The sequence below is a fragment of the Lagopus muta genome, chromosome 5 (genome assembly GCF_023343835.1).
Source record: "Lagopus muta isolate bLagMut1 chromosome 5, bLagMut1 primary, whole genome shotgun sequence".
Taxonomy (NCBI): domain Eukaryota; kingdom Metazoa; phylum Chordata; class Aves; order Galliformes; family Phasianidae; genus Lagopus; species Lagopus muta.
The window spans coordinates 13,319,293-13,335,191 of record NC_064437.1 but is presented as its reverse complement, the minus strand read 5'-3'; the positions used below and the strand labels follow the sequence as shown (position 1 = coordinate 13,335,191).

Here is a 15,899-nt window from a genome sequence, read left to right as displayed (position 1 = left end):
GCTGCTTGCAGCTCAAATTGAATTCATTTGTCACAATGACCTACTTACCTTCCGCCTTCCCTACGTGCTCTGAATACCCCGGGTTCACATTGCACTTACACTTCTACCACATACCCATCACACCCATACAGCATTATTGCTTCTTGTTGTCCTAGGATCCTGAAGTACCTCAGAGTCCTTTCCACAGTCACTGGCAAAAGCTGTGCATCCAGAAAAAGGAAAAATCTCCATTGCCAGCCCTGGTTGTACCTTTCCAACACTTCATTCAATGAAAACTCTTTCCTCAGTTAAGAACAAGGTATTTTCCGCTCCACTGTGCTTTCTGTTTTTCCTGAATGGAGCATCAGCATTTGACTTAATTCTCAGCACCAACTGCTGAATGCCTGTCCTCCTGCTCTGCCCTCCTCAGGCATGGAGGGATAGTTCCCAGCTCCTGTCTGCACAGTGAGATCCTATGCTGGCCAGGAATGTCATCTACAAGCCTGGTTGCTGTGTCTTCATTACTGCCACTTCTGACCTGCCAGAGTTCTCTGCATGGCCAAGCCTTTCCACATTGCTCTGAAGTTCTGCACAAAATCCAAACAAAAGGCCAAAACTGGCACTGTCAACCCGGAGCAGGAAGAAAGGCAGAAATCCTGTGCCAAGAATTCAGCAGAGTAGTGTGTGCCAACCCAGCCCTTGCTTCTAACGCATGTAACTCCCCTGATGCATGCTGGAGGTGAGACCTCCATACTTTATTCTGATGGGGAGACCCTCAAAACTTTTGATTCTCTTTTATTGATGATTGACCATGAGTTTCAGTGGGAACAAAGCTGAGCAGGAGTCATTAAGAATGTCATTTTTATAGCTTCTTAACATCAGAAAAGAAAAATACAATAGGTAGAGGAAGGCTCAGAGCATTACTTTCCATCACGTAGCCCTCTTTTCCTGTTTTACACTGCATTTCTCGCTGTTGTAAGCTGCAGCACTTTCAGAGATGGACAAGGACTACCAGCAGTTTGTGCTTTCCAGTGTCTCATGCGTGCACTGGCTGCACCCTGTGGGTTGCACAGCTGATTTCTCCTAAGGGAACTGTGCTCCCACAGCCCATGCTGCTTGATGCAGTGTGAGCAAAAAGCACACTCATTCATCAACTAATGGCTTTTTAACTCCATAAGTACAGTTTAGGGACACATTCCCCAAATGCCCTGCATTACTATGTCAGGAAATTTTTATACTGTAAACAGTATTCAGTCTTTATTGTAAACATATAAATCTCCAACAAGATGTCTGGAACTGCACCTTCTTCACACAAGGATACAAAAGAAATCTCACAACAGTGCAAGGCCAGTAGCACCTTTCTGATTGTGTTTCCTGTGGTTTGCAAAGCTGAACTGCTTAAGCAAATGTCCCTGCACGTGAATTATATCCACTTCACTTAGAATTTCCTGCCCTACTTGTTTTGTCGTGCTCCTTCTTATTCTGGTAACTGCTCTATATTTAACAAAGCTACTATCTGGACATAAGTACTTGCTAGTTAAGCATGTACTTCATATCAAGAAATCACTGTATAAAACACAACCCCATGCCACATAATTGCCTGGCAAGTGATAATGTAGCAAGTGGCTTTTAAAAATTATTCCTTTGAAAGACCAGCATCATAAAATCCAGCTTAATAAAGATATTTTAGATAAGGGTAGCTCAGGTAACTTGGTGAAATAGTGCTTATGTCTACAGGAAATCTGAATGGTAGCAGTTTGGTTATATGAAATGAGGCAAATGAAAAGAACACCACACTTCTGAACATAAGAATGGAAAAAAAAATCAGTTGTAGGTAATAACACAAACAAAAATCTAAACTGTATTTTAAATACTACGTGAAGAAATCAGCACTAGACTAGGAATCTGATGGCTGGCTTGCTCACCACTTACTGGGAGGGTTTGTTTTTTATTTGCCTCAGAGGCAAAAAGCCCATCTATGATTGGGAAACCATCAAAAGCCAAATGCTGGGTGCCTTGCAGTCCCAGTGCCCTGCTTGGCAATCGGTGGTGACAGGGCAATTTGCATACCTGCAGGTCCATGCAGGTCTCCCAGAACACTGCTCAAAGAAGAGGCCCACACTCAGTTCAAAGAAACATCCATCACAGACACACAGATAACAAGCTGGAAAATATTTTCTGCAGAGACAACCCCAAACACCTCCTCCATTTCTAAAAATCCTATCTTATTTTTCCAAATTCTTATTGTTTTTCCAGCAGGTAAGACTGGCACCCAGCTTCTCCAGTAGCCAACTGACAGTAGCAATGAAGTGTGCCAGTGCAGCTGTGCTGAGCCTTCCTCTGTTTTCAAACATGGGTCCATTAACAGCTGCTCTACAGCTGTTCATGTAATGAAGGCTTCTGCTGGATCCTGCACAGGCTGAGGCGTCATTAATTTTTCCTTAAAAGCACCAAAGTAATATTCATATATCACCTTCTCATCAAAAGGTTTTCTTAGAAGCTGAAGGCAGTAAGATTCAGGACCAGGTATACACTTAATGAAGAAGAGCAGAAGCTTGTTCACAAATTCATCTTGGTGTCAGAAGTTCAAGGCTCCATAGGCCCTGAACTATGAGAAAACTAAAAGCAATCAATGCAGTTCTACACTTTGTGCACAAACACAAAAGACAAAGGGATGTGTGCGTGGTTTAGGCAGACAGAGATTGCAAACAGCACCAGTGACTGCAGGAATGAAAATCCCCTGTTGCAGCAGGGCACTCCCACCACGCAGCAGGAGACCCTGATTTCCTCTCTACCCTGCTTTGATACAAAACAAAACCCAAACCATGCAGATAGCCACATGTGAACACAAGCAGACATGGCATTCAGAAGTTATTCATTAAGGTTGTAACAGTGAGGCTGACCTTTTAAAAATATACATTTACTGATCTCTGAATTGTTGATGAGTTCTGACCTGAGACTCCCTGAAGAACATGGTTGCTGTAACTTCACTTTCTCTCCAGCTGCTCTGGTGCTGACCTCATGCAGAACAGTGGGCAGTGTGTTGGGATTTTTTTTTGCTTTTAAACAGTTCAATTACGGTTAGTAGTAGAAGTAACATAGAGATGCATCTAAACTTGATTGGTATTCAGCTTCCCTAACAGAGAAGATACACATCTTTTTATTAATACTGTATGTTTAGTGAACCAGTTTAGAAATGATGTTACTGTGAAAAATCTTTGTTTAAAGCACAGGACTTCTGAAATTTCAAGTGCAGGTAATAAATAAATGGGACTGGTGCTATTAAAAACAGAAAAAACTCTCACCCTAGCTTCTAACTAAAATAGAATTAAGCAGTCCTGGATTTTTAGGAGAATTTTCATGCAGCTGGTGCAGACATAGTACAGAAAAACGCTTTTGTTCAAGTCAGCAGCAAAAAATTTCTTTGTTACTGATATAAAACCCAGTTAAAAACATTACAAGCATTAGTTACTAATTACTTCATAAAAGATTTAAAGGCAAAACACAATAGATAAGCAACAGATACTCATGGTTGGTATTGCATACATTACCTTCTTATTATCTAAATGCTCCTACCCGAATTTCTCCTTTGCTACTACTTGTCCATGGGCACTGTGCAAGCTGCCTGTTCTTCCTACACACCACAGCTGGCACTTCTCACACATCCTGATCCACATCATTTCCACGTGCCATCTACAAGCAAATGAATGCAAACAGAGCATTTTGGAATTGAGAAGTCATGTTAAAGTGGAATCGGGATCCCTTTTATTTGCAGATTTTCATTGTAGTCTGGAGTATAAAAAGTTCAAGAAAAGACGTATTTCCCAGCATAAACTTTCTTGGTAAGGACAGAGGTGAAAAAAACACCCTCAGGCAGACACCATATCACGTAGCCTTTAGGCTGATTCTGCCACCAGGATCTTCTGATGACAGAAGTAATACTAACCAAACTGATGAGCAGAAAGTTAGAAAAGAACACATTTTTATTTTCTAAGTGATACGAAGAAAGTGAAAAACAAGGGCCACACCTTGCCAGTGCCTTTCTGAAGAAGCATCTAGAGAGAACTCACAGGCTGGTAAAAGCTGGATTACTGGATCGGTTTGTTATGGAGGATTTCTTTCCACAAAGGTTAATAATCACCGTATGTGGAGAAATACACCTGTAGGATATAGGTGATTTATAAGGCATTTAAATATTCTCTATTTACAAGTCATTTACATAATACAAATGCTTTCATTTCACTCCTTTTCACTATTTATGATCTTATTCCAAAGAAAGCAACAGAACAAGCAAAACTAAAACATCAAGCATCTGTGATGTTTTTCATTTACGTGAAAAAAAAAAATGCCAACATCAAGGGCTCAGGATTAAAACCAGGCTGTGACAGGCAGCTTTCACAGTGGGCTGAGTGCAATTCTGACAAGGTGCATAGAAGTAGAACACACCCTCCATCTCAATCTATCACCATTTTAAACAATATTGTCTAAGGACAAATTTACATAGCGATTATATATTCTCTCTCTCTCTCTCTCTCTCCAGTTACCAGAAAACTGCTGGGGCAACAACCTCTCTGGCTCCTGAATTCAGTACTTTGGTGCTGAGGTGAAGGATCAAGCCTTTCTGCCAACGCTTTCAGTTTTCTCAATATTGTCTTACTCACCAGTAATTTTTCCTGGAATTTTCAAACTGACCAGATGGATTCAAAATGCACCACACTACACACCAGACCGCTGAGACCTTGCTCCACTTGGGTAAATAACCCCTGGCAGTGTTCTTCCCAGCATTTTGGAAGCAAAGGAAAAAGATTAGCTTCTTTCTCCCAGCACAGGAAAACTGCTAATATGGTTTTCTGTCATCAAACTCCTTAAGAGAAGAACTTTTCATCCTAAGGAGCTTTTGCGCTGCAGTCATGTCCATCTATTGGGTGAATTGTTTTATCTGTATTGATATATCATATATAGATATATCAAGATGTATCACTCTTATACAGGCTACTTCTCAACCTGAAGAGAATTTGCAATTAATGAATTGCTGTCACATTGTCTATAAAAACTGAAAATTGCAACCTGAGCACTAATAAGGAATGTGCAAGTCCACCTCTGGGTCTTTTCTACATAATTCATTGACCATAAATAATAAATTGCTTTTAAATTTAAAAGAAAGACACAATTTTTGAAAACACTTTTTTTTTTTTTTCTTTTTTTTTTTTTTTTCCCCCACAGACATTTGTATTTGACCCTCTGAGGGAGGGAAAAAGATATCCAGACTATAAGGCTTCTAAAGGAACTTATTCTAACTTTGAAGTAGTGCATTGGGAGCTCATCCAAATGATTCAGTGGAAGCCTCAAATGGCTGTTATTCACCTTAGGTACAGACTTTAAATAGTAGAGAATTGTAAGAGTAAACTAGGAAAGCTTAAGTAGTCTAGAAAAAAAATACACAACACACACACACACACACAAAAAAAAAAACAACCAACCAACCAAATAAAAACAATAAGAACAAACCAAGCAAATACCAAGAGAAGATAAAAATGGGACTAGACCTCAGATTTAAACAATCATCATCAACTTCAAAAGCTAGAAAAATAAGCTATCTTAAGGTCTTCTCCTGAGACACCTGTCTTGTCTTTCTAAGGAACACTTTATATAATTCCTATGGAAGATGACACACTTACTATCCTATAGATATTTAACCATCTTCGTGGAACCCATTTACAATGGTCATAATCTAAATTCTTTTTTTCTCATTTTTTGGTCAGACATCCAGATCAGCTATACACACACCATCTCCAGAACAAAATCGTGCTTTTACCAATTTCCTATTGACTGGATCTTCCCAAATTCTCATCTGGGACAACTCCCCTGTGAGTACAGCAAATCAGAAGAACAGATTTCAGTGACACCTTCAAGTTACTGCTGGACATGCTGCGTTTGCATGGGAGTTTTAGTAAAAGCAGATCATCTAAGGAACTGCAAAATGATTACCTTTAGGAAAAGTAAACAAGTTCTTAAAACGCAACACTGGTTTAGACTATGAAACAAAAAACCCACAAAACCACAGTAGTAGGTATAAGCAAACACAGCATAAGCAAAAAGTCGAAGCGTTGATCAGAACTGGGGAGGAGCTGCCTTACAGACAGAGGTATCAGAGCCTCTCAGAACAACACTTGCAGAAAAAGCCTCCAGACAGACAGTGCCAAGACCATTAACAGTCTTTACTTCTATCAGTTGTTTCACAGCACAATGAGACACAGCACATATTTGTACAGCGGGATCTGCAGACAATTTAAAAACAGGCAATTCTCTTTAATAAAAAGCAGCAAGTCTGAATGTGAAAATATGAAGACAAACAATACTGCTGATAACGATCACCTTATTTTCTTTTGATTGTCTAAGAAGTCCAACTCACTGGCTTCTTCAAGTGCCTTTGCTCTGTACCGCGTTCTCCAACCATCCTAACTAGTGCAAATCTGAATGGGTCCCAGCTAGTAAGGGCAGTATGGGTCCTAACCTTCTCATCTTGTTTCAAAGACCTGTTGCAGTGTGTGGTGAGATGCAGTGACTCATCATACAACACTTTGATTCACAAAGAAGCAGCGTGAGAGTTGTACATAATTTAATTTGCACTTCCGTATATAAATGTTTACTATATTGCACACTATTGCAGCACTTAAAAACATCTAATTATTTGCAAAAATTAGTAAAATACTTTAAAGGATTTAAAAATAAGGGTTTTAATGCAACTGACAAGATAATAAAAAAGCAATTTACTTAATGAGATACAATCCTTTATGTTGGAAATGAAAGTTACATACAACTAGAGTACAATTAAAATATACCATATAGTTCAACACTTAATTCCTCAAATGTGTAAAATTAACAAGCTTCTACTGTCATAGATATACAATTTTTCCATATTGTGAAAATGATTTTTCAAATTAAATACAGGTAACATAATATTCTGCAGTTATATTTTATGACTGTGTTTAAATGAGAGGGTTGTATAATACTCACATTGTCAAATGTATTCACTAATGCCTTGGAAATTGCACACTTCCCCTCCTTTTCCAAAATAGAATCTCATTTCCATACTGAAGTCTATTATGCCATATTGGAAAAGTATTTTACTTTCTAACGGGATTTTCATAAAATTAAAAAATACCATAATATCATGGCATTAAGATGACTTTCCCACTTATGCCCACGTAGATTTATTCTGGATATCAGACAGACACGTCAGAACCAATTTCCTAGACTTTTGTCTTATAGTACACGCAAGATGATTGAGTACAGTATTTTACAAAACAGAAAATCTCTGAATCTGATCAGAATTTTTCAATGACTAAAAATTAAAATCATAACAGAATCAAATTGTGATCTCCAACATTTATTAAAATCTTTTAAAGTTCATAAACGACAACAAAGTTACTGTAGAATTTATCGCATACAGCTAGCATACAGCAGCATGTCCTTGGTCTAAATGAAATACAAAAGATCTTAACATTTTCATACAAAGGATTTCTTTAAATTTATTAATGTGACGACATATCTTTGTTACATAAAATTTGCTACAGCAAAGTATCTTATACTTTTCTTGCAAATATGTAAATATGGGTGGACAAAGACTGCATTCAGTATCAGCCTCCTAAAGATGTTGTGCAAAAATGCTCAACAACCTAAACAGAGAATGTTTGATGGTACGCCTCATACTCTTCTGTAAAATGTCTACAAAGTCTTTTCTTAAAGGAGTGTCATACAGTTTAAAAGGAAGGAGTGTCAGTGGTTTATTTTCTCTGACATTCAAACAAATACAATGGCTATGTATCAATAGAGCTCAGTTTTATTAAAAACAATTCATCCTTGTATGCAGGTAAATTTGTCATGAAGTATGAGTCTAGTTTAAACTGTTTTGATGCGCTGTTTTAAGACAGGTCATCGAGAGAGCCAGAATCAAGTGTACAAATAAAACTACTATGAATAAGTTTAAAAGCAACCCCCAAAAAAGTGCTGAGCCACTGATTATTAACATTGAAATAAATGTGTGAAAGTGCCCAAAGCTAGCACATGACAGCAATACCTTTTAAGTCAGTTGGTGAGAGTATACAAAACATAATTAAGCCCAAATGCTTATATCTGTGTGACCATACATTCCGGTTGATTGAAAGAAAGTAGGTTAAAAATGAAGACACAAAAATAAAATAAAACCAGCTGTTGCAGTTTCTAAACTTTGTCTCTTTTCTTCATGAATGAAGTGCTGTAATTAAAAAGAAAGTGATTGTAGCAGTACTCCATCCTCAGTTTACTAATATAGTATACCAGAATAAAACTTGGCAATAACCTCTTATTCTTAACAGCTAACAAAAAATAACCGTGTTCATCCAGCAATGCATCTAGAACATTATTTTGCATTTGCTAAACCATTTGCTTTTCACAAGCCAATGGCAGAGCACATTTTACTTTTTGTGGTTTTTTTTTTGCTTTAACATCATTTTCTATTTATTATTTTTTTTTTAAAGGATGCCTTTAAAAAAAAAAAAAAAAAAAAGGCTTAAAACAAAGAATACTTTGGGAGCCCAAATATTGGCTGAGAAAAAAAAAAAAAGAAAAAAGAATAAAAATGAGTCATTCTCTACAATACTGACCAAAACTTCCTTTAAGAGTTTAGGGTTAATGTTCTTAAAAAAGTCATTTCATATGGCCAACTGAAATGCTGGTAAGTTGACTTGGTTAAATATGGTCCAAAATCCAGACCAGATGGAATTACTCCCTCTCTTGAGACTGTAAGCTTTCGGTGGTACAGTCTGGTTATGGCAATTGACCTACTGCCTAGGTGGAAATACAAAGGAAGGAGGCAGTGACGAAAACCGCAGGGATGTAGAAAACCAAGGCACGGGGTCTAGCTACTGTCTCCTACTTAAGCCTTCCAATTGATTCTACTGAATTTTGGTCAGTCCCCAGGAAGAAACATTTTTAAGTTAATTTAGCAGACATTTATATGGCGATAAATACTACCTTCAAAAACGCTAAAAATGTTGGCTAGGTTTAGTCTGAGCTACTAAAAAATTATTATTATAAATTGTAGCATCAGACACGAGACAGACAAGAATTATTGGCTGGCACAGACTAGAAGCAACATTTACCTTTCACTTCAGTCTAAATCACACTAGCCGCAACACCTTCCATTTCACTCACACAAATAATACATTATTCAAAATAAAATGGAGCATTCTTGGGTAAAAAACTACTTCATTTTAAAGGGGAAAAATGAACAATACACAGAAACAAAGAACGACAGAAACCAAAGTTAAGTAGGAAAGTGGTCTATTATTCTGTGTTACTGCACAAACAGTGCTTGCTTAATTGTGCCTAGTTAGAAGGGTTGGTGCAAACCGCACACATGGAAGATGGCAATAAAGACCTCAGTCAGCTTTGTGGAATGAAGTAACTAGGTAACTGTTTTGACATATGATGGTCTCAGCTCCACCTCATCTGATAACAGAGTGCAAAGATCCCAATGTGAGCCCTGATGTCATCTTGTCCTCCTACTCCTACTAAAAATCAGCAAATTCTTTTGCACATTTTTCTGTTAGAGACGCACGAATATCTTCTTCTTCATAGTCATCAAAGTTGCTGGTATCTCCAGGGCCTCTGCACTTTGGTATGAATGGAGCTTCTACCTGTGTTTACAAAAAAAAGAGCACATTAAATGTTATCGATCTGATACCTTCAGATTTAGCACTATGATAACAGGCATAGCCATCTTCCCATTACTTCTCAAGGCCTGCCAAGAAAGTAGATAGTATAGCAAACCAGCTAAAAGTTGTGGCAAATAAATAAAATCAGCCTAAGAACATGTAGCTCTAGATGAATGAATAGATGTTAAAAAAGTCTAATACCTCATCGACAAACACAAATTTAAAAATACTTCCACTTCATAACAAATTTAATTCTTTCCTTTCTGCTTTCTACTTCCAAGCATATGTAACTTAAACCTCTTCTCTTACTGAAAAGTAAAAATCTTCCTGGTAAAGACAGGCAGCACATACTCTCAAATCCACAAACACATTGTTGGCTTTGAAATTCTGTGCATCTTATGCCAACTACATGGTAGTAAGCAATTCACATTTATATATTAGAACCAGTTGTTTTTAGGATTCTCAATACTGCTGCTTCTTAAAGCTGACAGAACCTGCTACTTTTTGATGTTGACCTTAGAAAATTTATCCATCTTCATGCAAAATTTAAATATTACTTGATGCAATGCAAATTCGAAACTATAACAACTGGGAAATGCAAAGTGATCAGATAGGTCTCTTTCTCAGGAACTTCCCAAGAAGACTGTGTGCTTGAAAATAACACGAGCTTTCTGCATTTATGGACCATGCTACAGTTATCAGGAGCATACTGTACTGTTCCTAAAACAAGGTATCTGTTTAGGTTATGTATCCTGAGAATATTCTCAGCCTCAGTAAATACCTAGTTAACCACACACTTACCATTATCTAAATTCTATTTTTACGTCTTCCCAAATTAATTTTCAATTACTGCCTTATAATAAAGCTCGGAGAACAATAAATGTCTTATTTACTGCTGGAATTACAGGATGTGTTCAAATGAGATGCATCAGACAGCTATTTGTGTCTGTATTTCACAACATTTTTCCTATTATCTTCACTGAAGAAACAGCTAAAAAGAGATTGCAGGAGATAATACTGTTTTATAGTGAAAATACCTGTTTGACCCTAAGTATACCACATTATCAAGCAGCATTTTAATAAATAGCCATGCAAGCACACAAAGAAAACACGATTTTATCTCATCTGAAATATTAAGTAACTGAATGTATTACTTAAGACTGCAGCATAACAATATTATTCCTATTTGGTTAGCTGCCAAGGAACACTAGGTTTATGCAGGAAAATCCATGCTGTGTTAACAGCTTGTGTGAAGCTGGCATAAACTTAAGTTTTTTGCTGTATTTCAATGATTGCTTAAATGAGACTACAATGTACACTGTTGTTTCAGACCTCTAGTATTACTGTATTTATTTTGTAGAATTAGAAGCTTCGAAGTTCTTCTGTATCACTTTACACAGTCCTTTAAAACTAATAACAGCTATTCTGCCTGTAGTACCAGTTCATCTTTTAAAAATATTTATTGTTTCTGTAAAAGTAAATTTCTACAGCAGTGTACTAAAAATGCTACCTTCAATAATATAATTTTATATAATAAATTATATTATATTATAATGCTTCAAAATAATGGGGCCTGGGTGTCCCAAAAGAGCTATACTATGGAATGAAACTAATAGTGTTTAAAATTATCTTGTAAACAGGCATTAAGCAAGCAGAGAGCAGATAATTACAGTTCTGCAGAGGGAAATCTTTTCTTAAAACATCCATACTTAACACAATGAATATCAGATGTCTTAATTGCATCCTGTCCTCTAGTAATTAATATATAAGCAAATGCCATAACAACTGCACTGTCAGTTCATGTAGCCAAACAACCAGTTTCTTTTTATAAACTATTGTTAGTATCTAAGTTTGTCCTTTAAAATACTTCTGTTACAGCAGCAAGTTCATGCCTCTAGTCAAGACTGTTTCATTTCAATGATGGTAAGCAGCTTCTTGAAGTGTTTGTTATTCTATTGTATGCAACCTTTTTATCAAATTCTGAATACTAAACGATTCTTCCACACGATTCTTCTGGGACAACACCAACAGAATTATTTCAGTCTTTTTTGGCGTTTATTGAAAAAAAAGCAATTCAGAGGTTGCCTTAAAAGAACAAATAATTTCTAAACAATCCATTTCTAGTAACTCACTAATATACAGACAACATTCAACTTCGACTTTGAATACTAGAATTACTAGCTTCAACTAGCTTCCATGGGAGAGGGAGATTTGGAGCTACTGGAAGACAGACCTATGCTGAACTGCAGTCATACTTCCTCTTTTCCCCAGCGTCCTTTCCAAGCCCTGTCTTACTCATCCCTGAAAGCACTACTATACTCCTCTGGTTTGCTACTGGCTCCCCATGCTCTCCAAATACCCCCAAGTTCTCTGTTTTACTTTCATTCTTATGCAAGTTCACAGTGCATACTGGGCACCAAACTTATTAAATGCCACATTAGATTTCACGTTGGCCAGGCAGGTCTAGAAAGCCATTCTAAAAATATCACAAAACAGGATTCAGAAGGGCTCTGTAAGTCACTGCTGTAATTTATGAAACCACAATCAGCTGCAGTGTAGTGTCAGAATGAAAATATCTCCAGAAGATACATACATGTGAACCTGTTCCAGTCACAGGTAAGGCAAGAGCAAGAGCAAAAAGGGAGAATACCATTTCATCAGAGAGAGTGCTACTTCAGCTTTGGCTAGAGTTTCTCCCCAGTAAAGCACAGCCTGACTGCTAAGAAGTAGTTGGAAAGGAAAACAGATTCCTCTCTGCTGTGGAGTATTTATAGATGCCATTATAGCAGGGATTAAATAAAAAGCAAGAGAGGCAGGAGATGGCTCATTCTGAGATATTCCAGGAATAGACTAAAGCACAAACATGTGTTAAGACAACATGAGTATATGGAGGTCCAGGATAAAATGGCAACAAGAAACAAACATAATTCAATCAATATATAATCCTCTATCCTATACGTTCAACTACTTTCACATTTTCTCATTTGAAAAATTACACATTTAAGAAGGGAAAAATTAACAAAATAATTAGAAATTTGACTTCAATTTCTCATTTGATTCAGGAAGTGTCTTACCTTTCTCTGATAAATGGCAATCCAATCTGTAGTCGCAAACCACTTGTGGTTCTTTATGTCATTTACACCATTCTTGAGATTTCCATATCGTTTGGTCAAATCTACCTGGAGTAAATTTCTTAGAAGATCCTTTAGGTCTGAACTGAAGTGTGATGGGAACCTTACCTGAAATGTACATCCACAACATTAATGTAGAGATTTGATTCTTCCCTTGTATAAGCAAAACAATGTTCACGCAAAGAGAAGCATTGGTGCCACTTTCTGCTTCAGAAAGCCTTTACCAATAGCATTACCTTCCCCATCTATCATTTTCTGATCTGGAATTTTCTAGATTTGATTGAGTTGGGGGGAAAATATTAATTTAATATAACAACGACGTAAAAGCTAAATCTAAATATTACTAACTAGTTTCACAACAACACAACCACATTTCAAGGCATTCTCAACTAATTTCTAGGACCCAATTTTTAAATTACATGCATAAACACACTACATATATGCAATTCGTATATACAAGTAATATATACACACACATTCTGTGTGCATATATAGACAGAATATATACAGTAATAACATTCATATACACCAAGTATTCTAAGTAATGAACTAAATGCACAACAAATTAAACTATTAAAATAAGGTTTAAAGGAAATATACTGAGATATGAGATACAAATATACTGATATAGGAGAACAGAATACTAGAGTTTCCAGTGCTCAAGTCCGGTGCTGTTTCCACAGCCATCCACTCATGGACTTAAGAACAGATCAGATGATGAACAGTAAATATGTAAAGCAAAATAGGTAAAATTTGAAAGCAACAAAAACAAACAAAAAACCATGAAAACTACAGCACTTAGCTGCTGCAGAAGAAAACTACTATGAATTATGGAAACACTTTAGAGCTTCTCAAAAGCTACAAAGATATTTCTATAAAGAAAATAGTGAGGTAAACAACATACTGGTGAGTGGTTGTTAATAGTTACTGGATCATTTTTTTTCCAAGCATAGAAAGGTATAATACTACAGTGCTGTAAATTTAAAAAGATGCATTTTAAATTTGATGTCAGGGAACTGTGCAGGCTGCAAACAGCTGGATTCTTAAAGCTTTGATTATTGTTACTATCACAATGCCTGTACCTAATAAGTATTCATTACAAATTCTTTCCATATTCACAGAATCACACAGAATCACAGAATCACCCGGGTTGGAAGGGACCCCAAGGATCATGTAGTTCCAACCCCCCTGCCTAGCAGGGCCACCAACATACATATTCAGATCAGGTTGCCCAGGACCCCGTCCAACCTGGCCTTAAACACGTCCAAGGACGGGGCATCCACAACCTCCCTGGGCAGCCCGTTCCAGGGCCTAACCACTCTCCTAGTAAAGAACTTCCCCCTAACATCTAACCTAAATCTTCCCTCCTTCAACTTAAAACCATTTCCCCTAGTCCTGCTGTTGTCAGCCCTTTTGAAGAGTTTACTCCCCTCCTGGGTGTAGGTTCCCTTCAGGTATTGATAGGCTGCAATGAGGTCACCCCGCAGCCTTCTCTTCTCCAGGCTGAACAAGCCCAACTCCCTCAGCCTGTCCTCATAGGGGAGGTGCTCCAGCCCCTTGATCATCTTAGTCGCCCTCCTCTGGACCCTTTCCAAAATCTCAATGTCTTTCTTGTACTGAGGGCTCCACATCTGGACACAGTACTCCAGATGGGGCCTCACAAGAGCCGTGTAGAGAGGGACAATCACCTCCCTGTCCCTGCTGGCCACCCCTCTCCTGATGGAGCCCAGGATCCCATTTGCCTTTTGAGCTGCCAGAGCGCACTGCTGGCTCATATTCAGTCTCTCGTCCATCAGGACCCCCAGGTCCTTCTCTGCCGAGCTGCTCTCAAGGACCGCTCCTCCCAGCCTGTACAGGTGCCTGGGGTTCTTCCGGCCCAAATGCAAAACCTTGCACTTTGCCGTGTTGAACCTCATCAGGTTCACCCGAGCCCAGCCCTCCAGCCTGTCGAGGTCCCTCTGAATGGCATCCCTTCCTTCCACCGTATCAACCGCACCACTCAGCTTGGTGTCGTCAGCAAACTTGCTGAGGGTGCACTCAATTCCCTCATCGATGTCGTTAATAAAGATGTTAAAGAGCACCGGTCCCAAGACAGACCCTTGGGGGACACCACTTGTTACCGGCCTCCACCTGGACATAGAGCCATTGACCACCACCCTCTGTCTGCGGCCTTTCAACCAATTGCTTATCCATCGGGTCGTCCACCCATCAAATCCACTTCCCTCCAATTTGGAGATGAGGATGTGGTGGGGGACCATGTCAAAGGCCTTGCTCAGGTCCAGGTAAATGACATCGGTCGCCTTCCCTTCGTCCACCAATGCCGTCACTCCATCATAGAAGGCCACAAGATTAGTTAGGCATGACCTTCCTTTGGTGAAGCCGTGCTGGCTGTCTCGGATCACATGCTCATTCTTTATGTGACCGAGCATGTTGTCCAGGAGGATCTGTTCCATGATCTTCCCAGGCACGGAGGTGAGACTCACCGGCCTGTAGTTCCCCGGGTCCTCCCTGCTCCCCTTCTTGTATATGGGAGTGACGTGAACCTTCCTCCAGTCATATTCGTAGAAAGTTTGGTTTGGAAAGGAACTGTTAAGATCATCCAATTCCAGTCCTCTGCTATATTTATTCCAAATTGCTCAGTGTCCATAGCATCCAGTGAATTTTGCATCAACTCCACATAAAAATCAGGTACTACAAACACAGTGAAAAACAAACTGTGCTTATGAAAACATCCAGAGTCTTTACTTACCTTGCCAGAAACAATCTTCTCATAAATTTGAATGGGTTGATCTGCAAAGAATGGGGGATATCCAGCTGCCATTTCATAGATTAACACTCCTAATGCCCACCAATCCACTGCCTTGTTGTAACCCTGGATAAAACCAGAAAAAACACAGTTAGCACCATTTCTAAAAGAGTTTAACATTTGCTATATATTGTAAAGAAAGAAAATATTAAAAAATATATATTTTTGCTTATTTAATACACCCTAGTTCAAAACAAACTGAAGTTTTCCAATTTTAACAGCAATACTGTAATGAAAGCAAAATACTTCGCACAAATTCTTGTGTTGATTCCCAGTGATATCCTT

General features: G+C 38.3%; 1 protein-coding gene across 4 annotated transcripts in view; it reads right to left on the bottom strand.

Annotated features, from left to right (window-relative positions):
* Positions 1 to 8,504: 8,504 nt before the first annotated feature.
* PRKACB (protein kinase cAMP-activated catalytic subunit beta) overlaps positions 8,505 to 15,899 on the bottom strand; it is a 67,230-nt gene continuing 59,835 nt past the window's right edge. For all 4 annotated transcript variants that reach the window (XM_048946971.1, XM_048946970.1, XM_048946974.1 and 1 more), the window contains exons 8-10: positions 15,558 to 15,680; positions 12,752 to 12,916; positions 8,505 to 9,659 (exon numbers count right to left, since the gene is read on the bottom strand). In XM_048946971.1, coding sequence (XP_048802928.1) covers positions 9,534 to 9,659; positions 12,752 to 12,916; positions 15,558 to 15,680 — 414 coding nt within the window. In that variant the 3' untranslated portion in view covers positions 8,505 to 9,533. The remainder of the gene's footprint in view (positions 9,660 to 12,751; positions 12,917 to 15,557; positions 15,681 to 15,899) is intronic.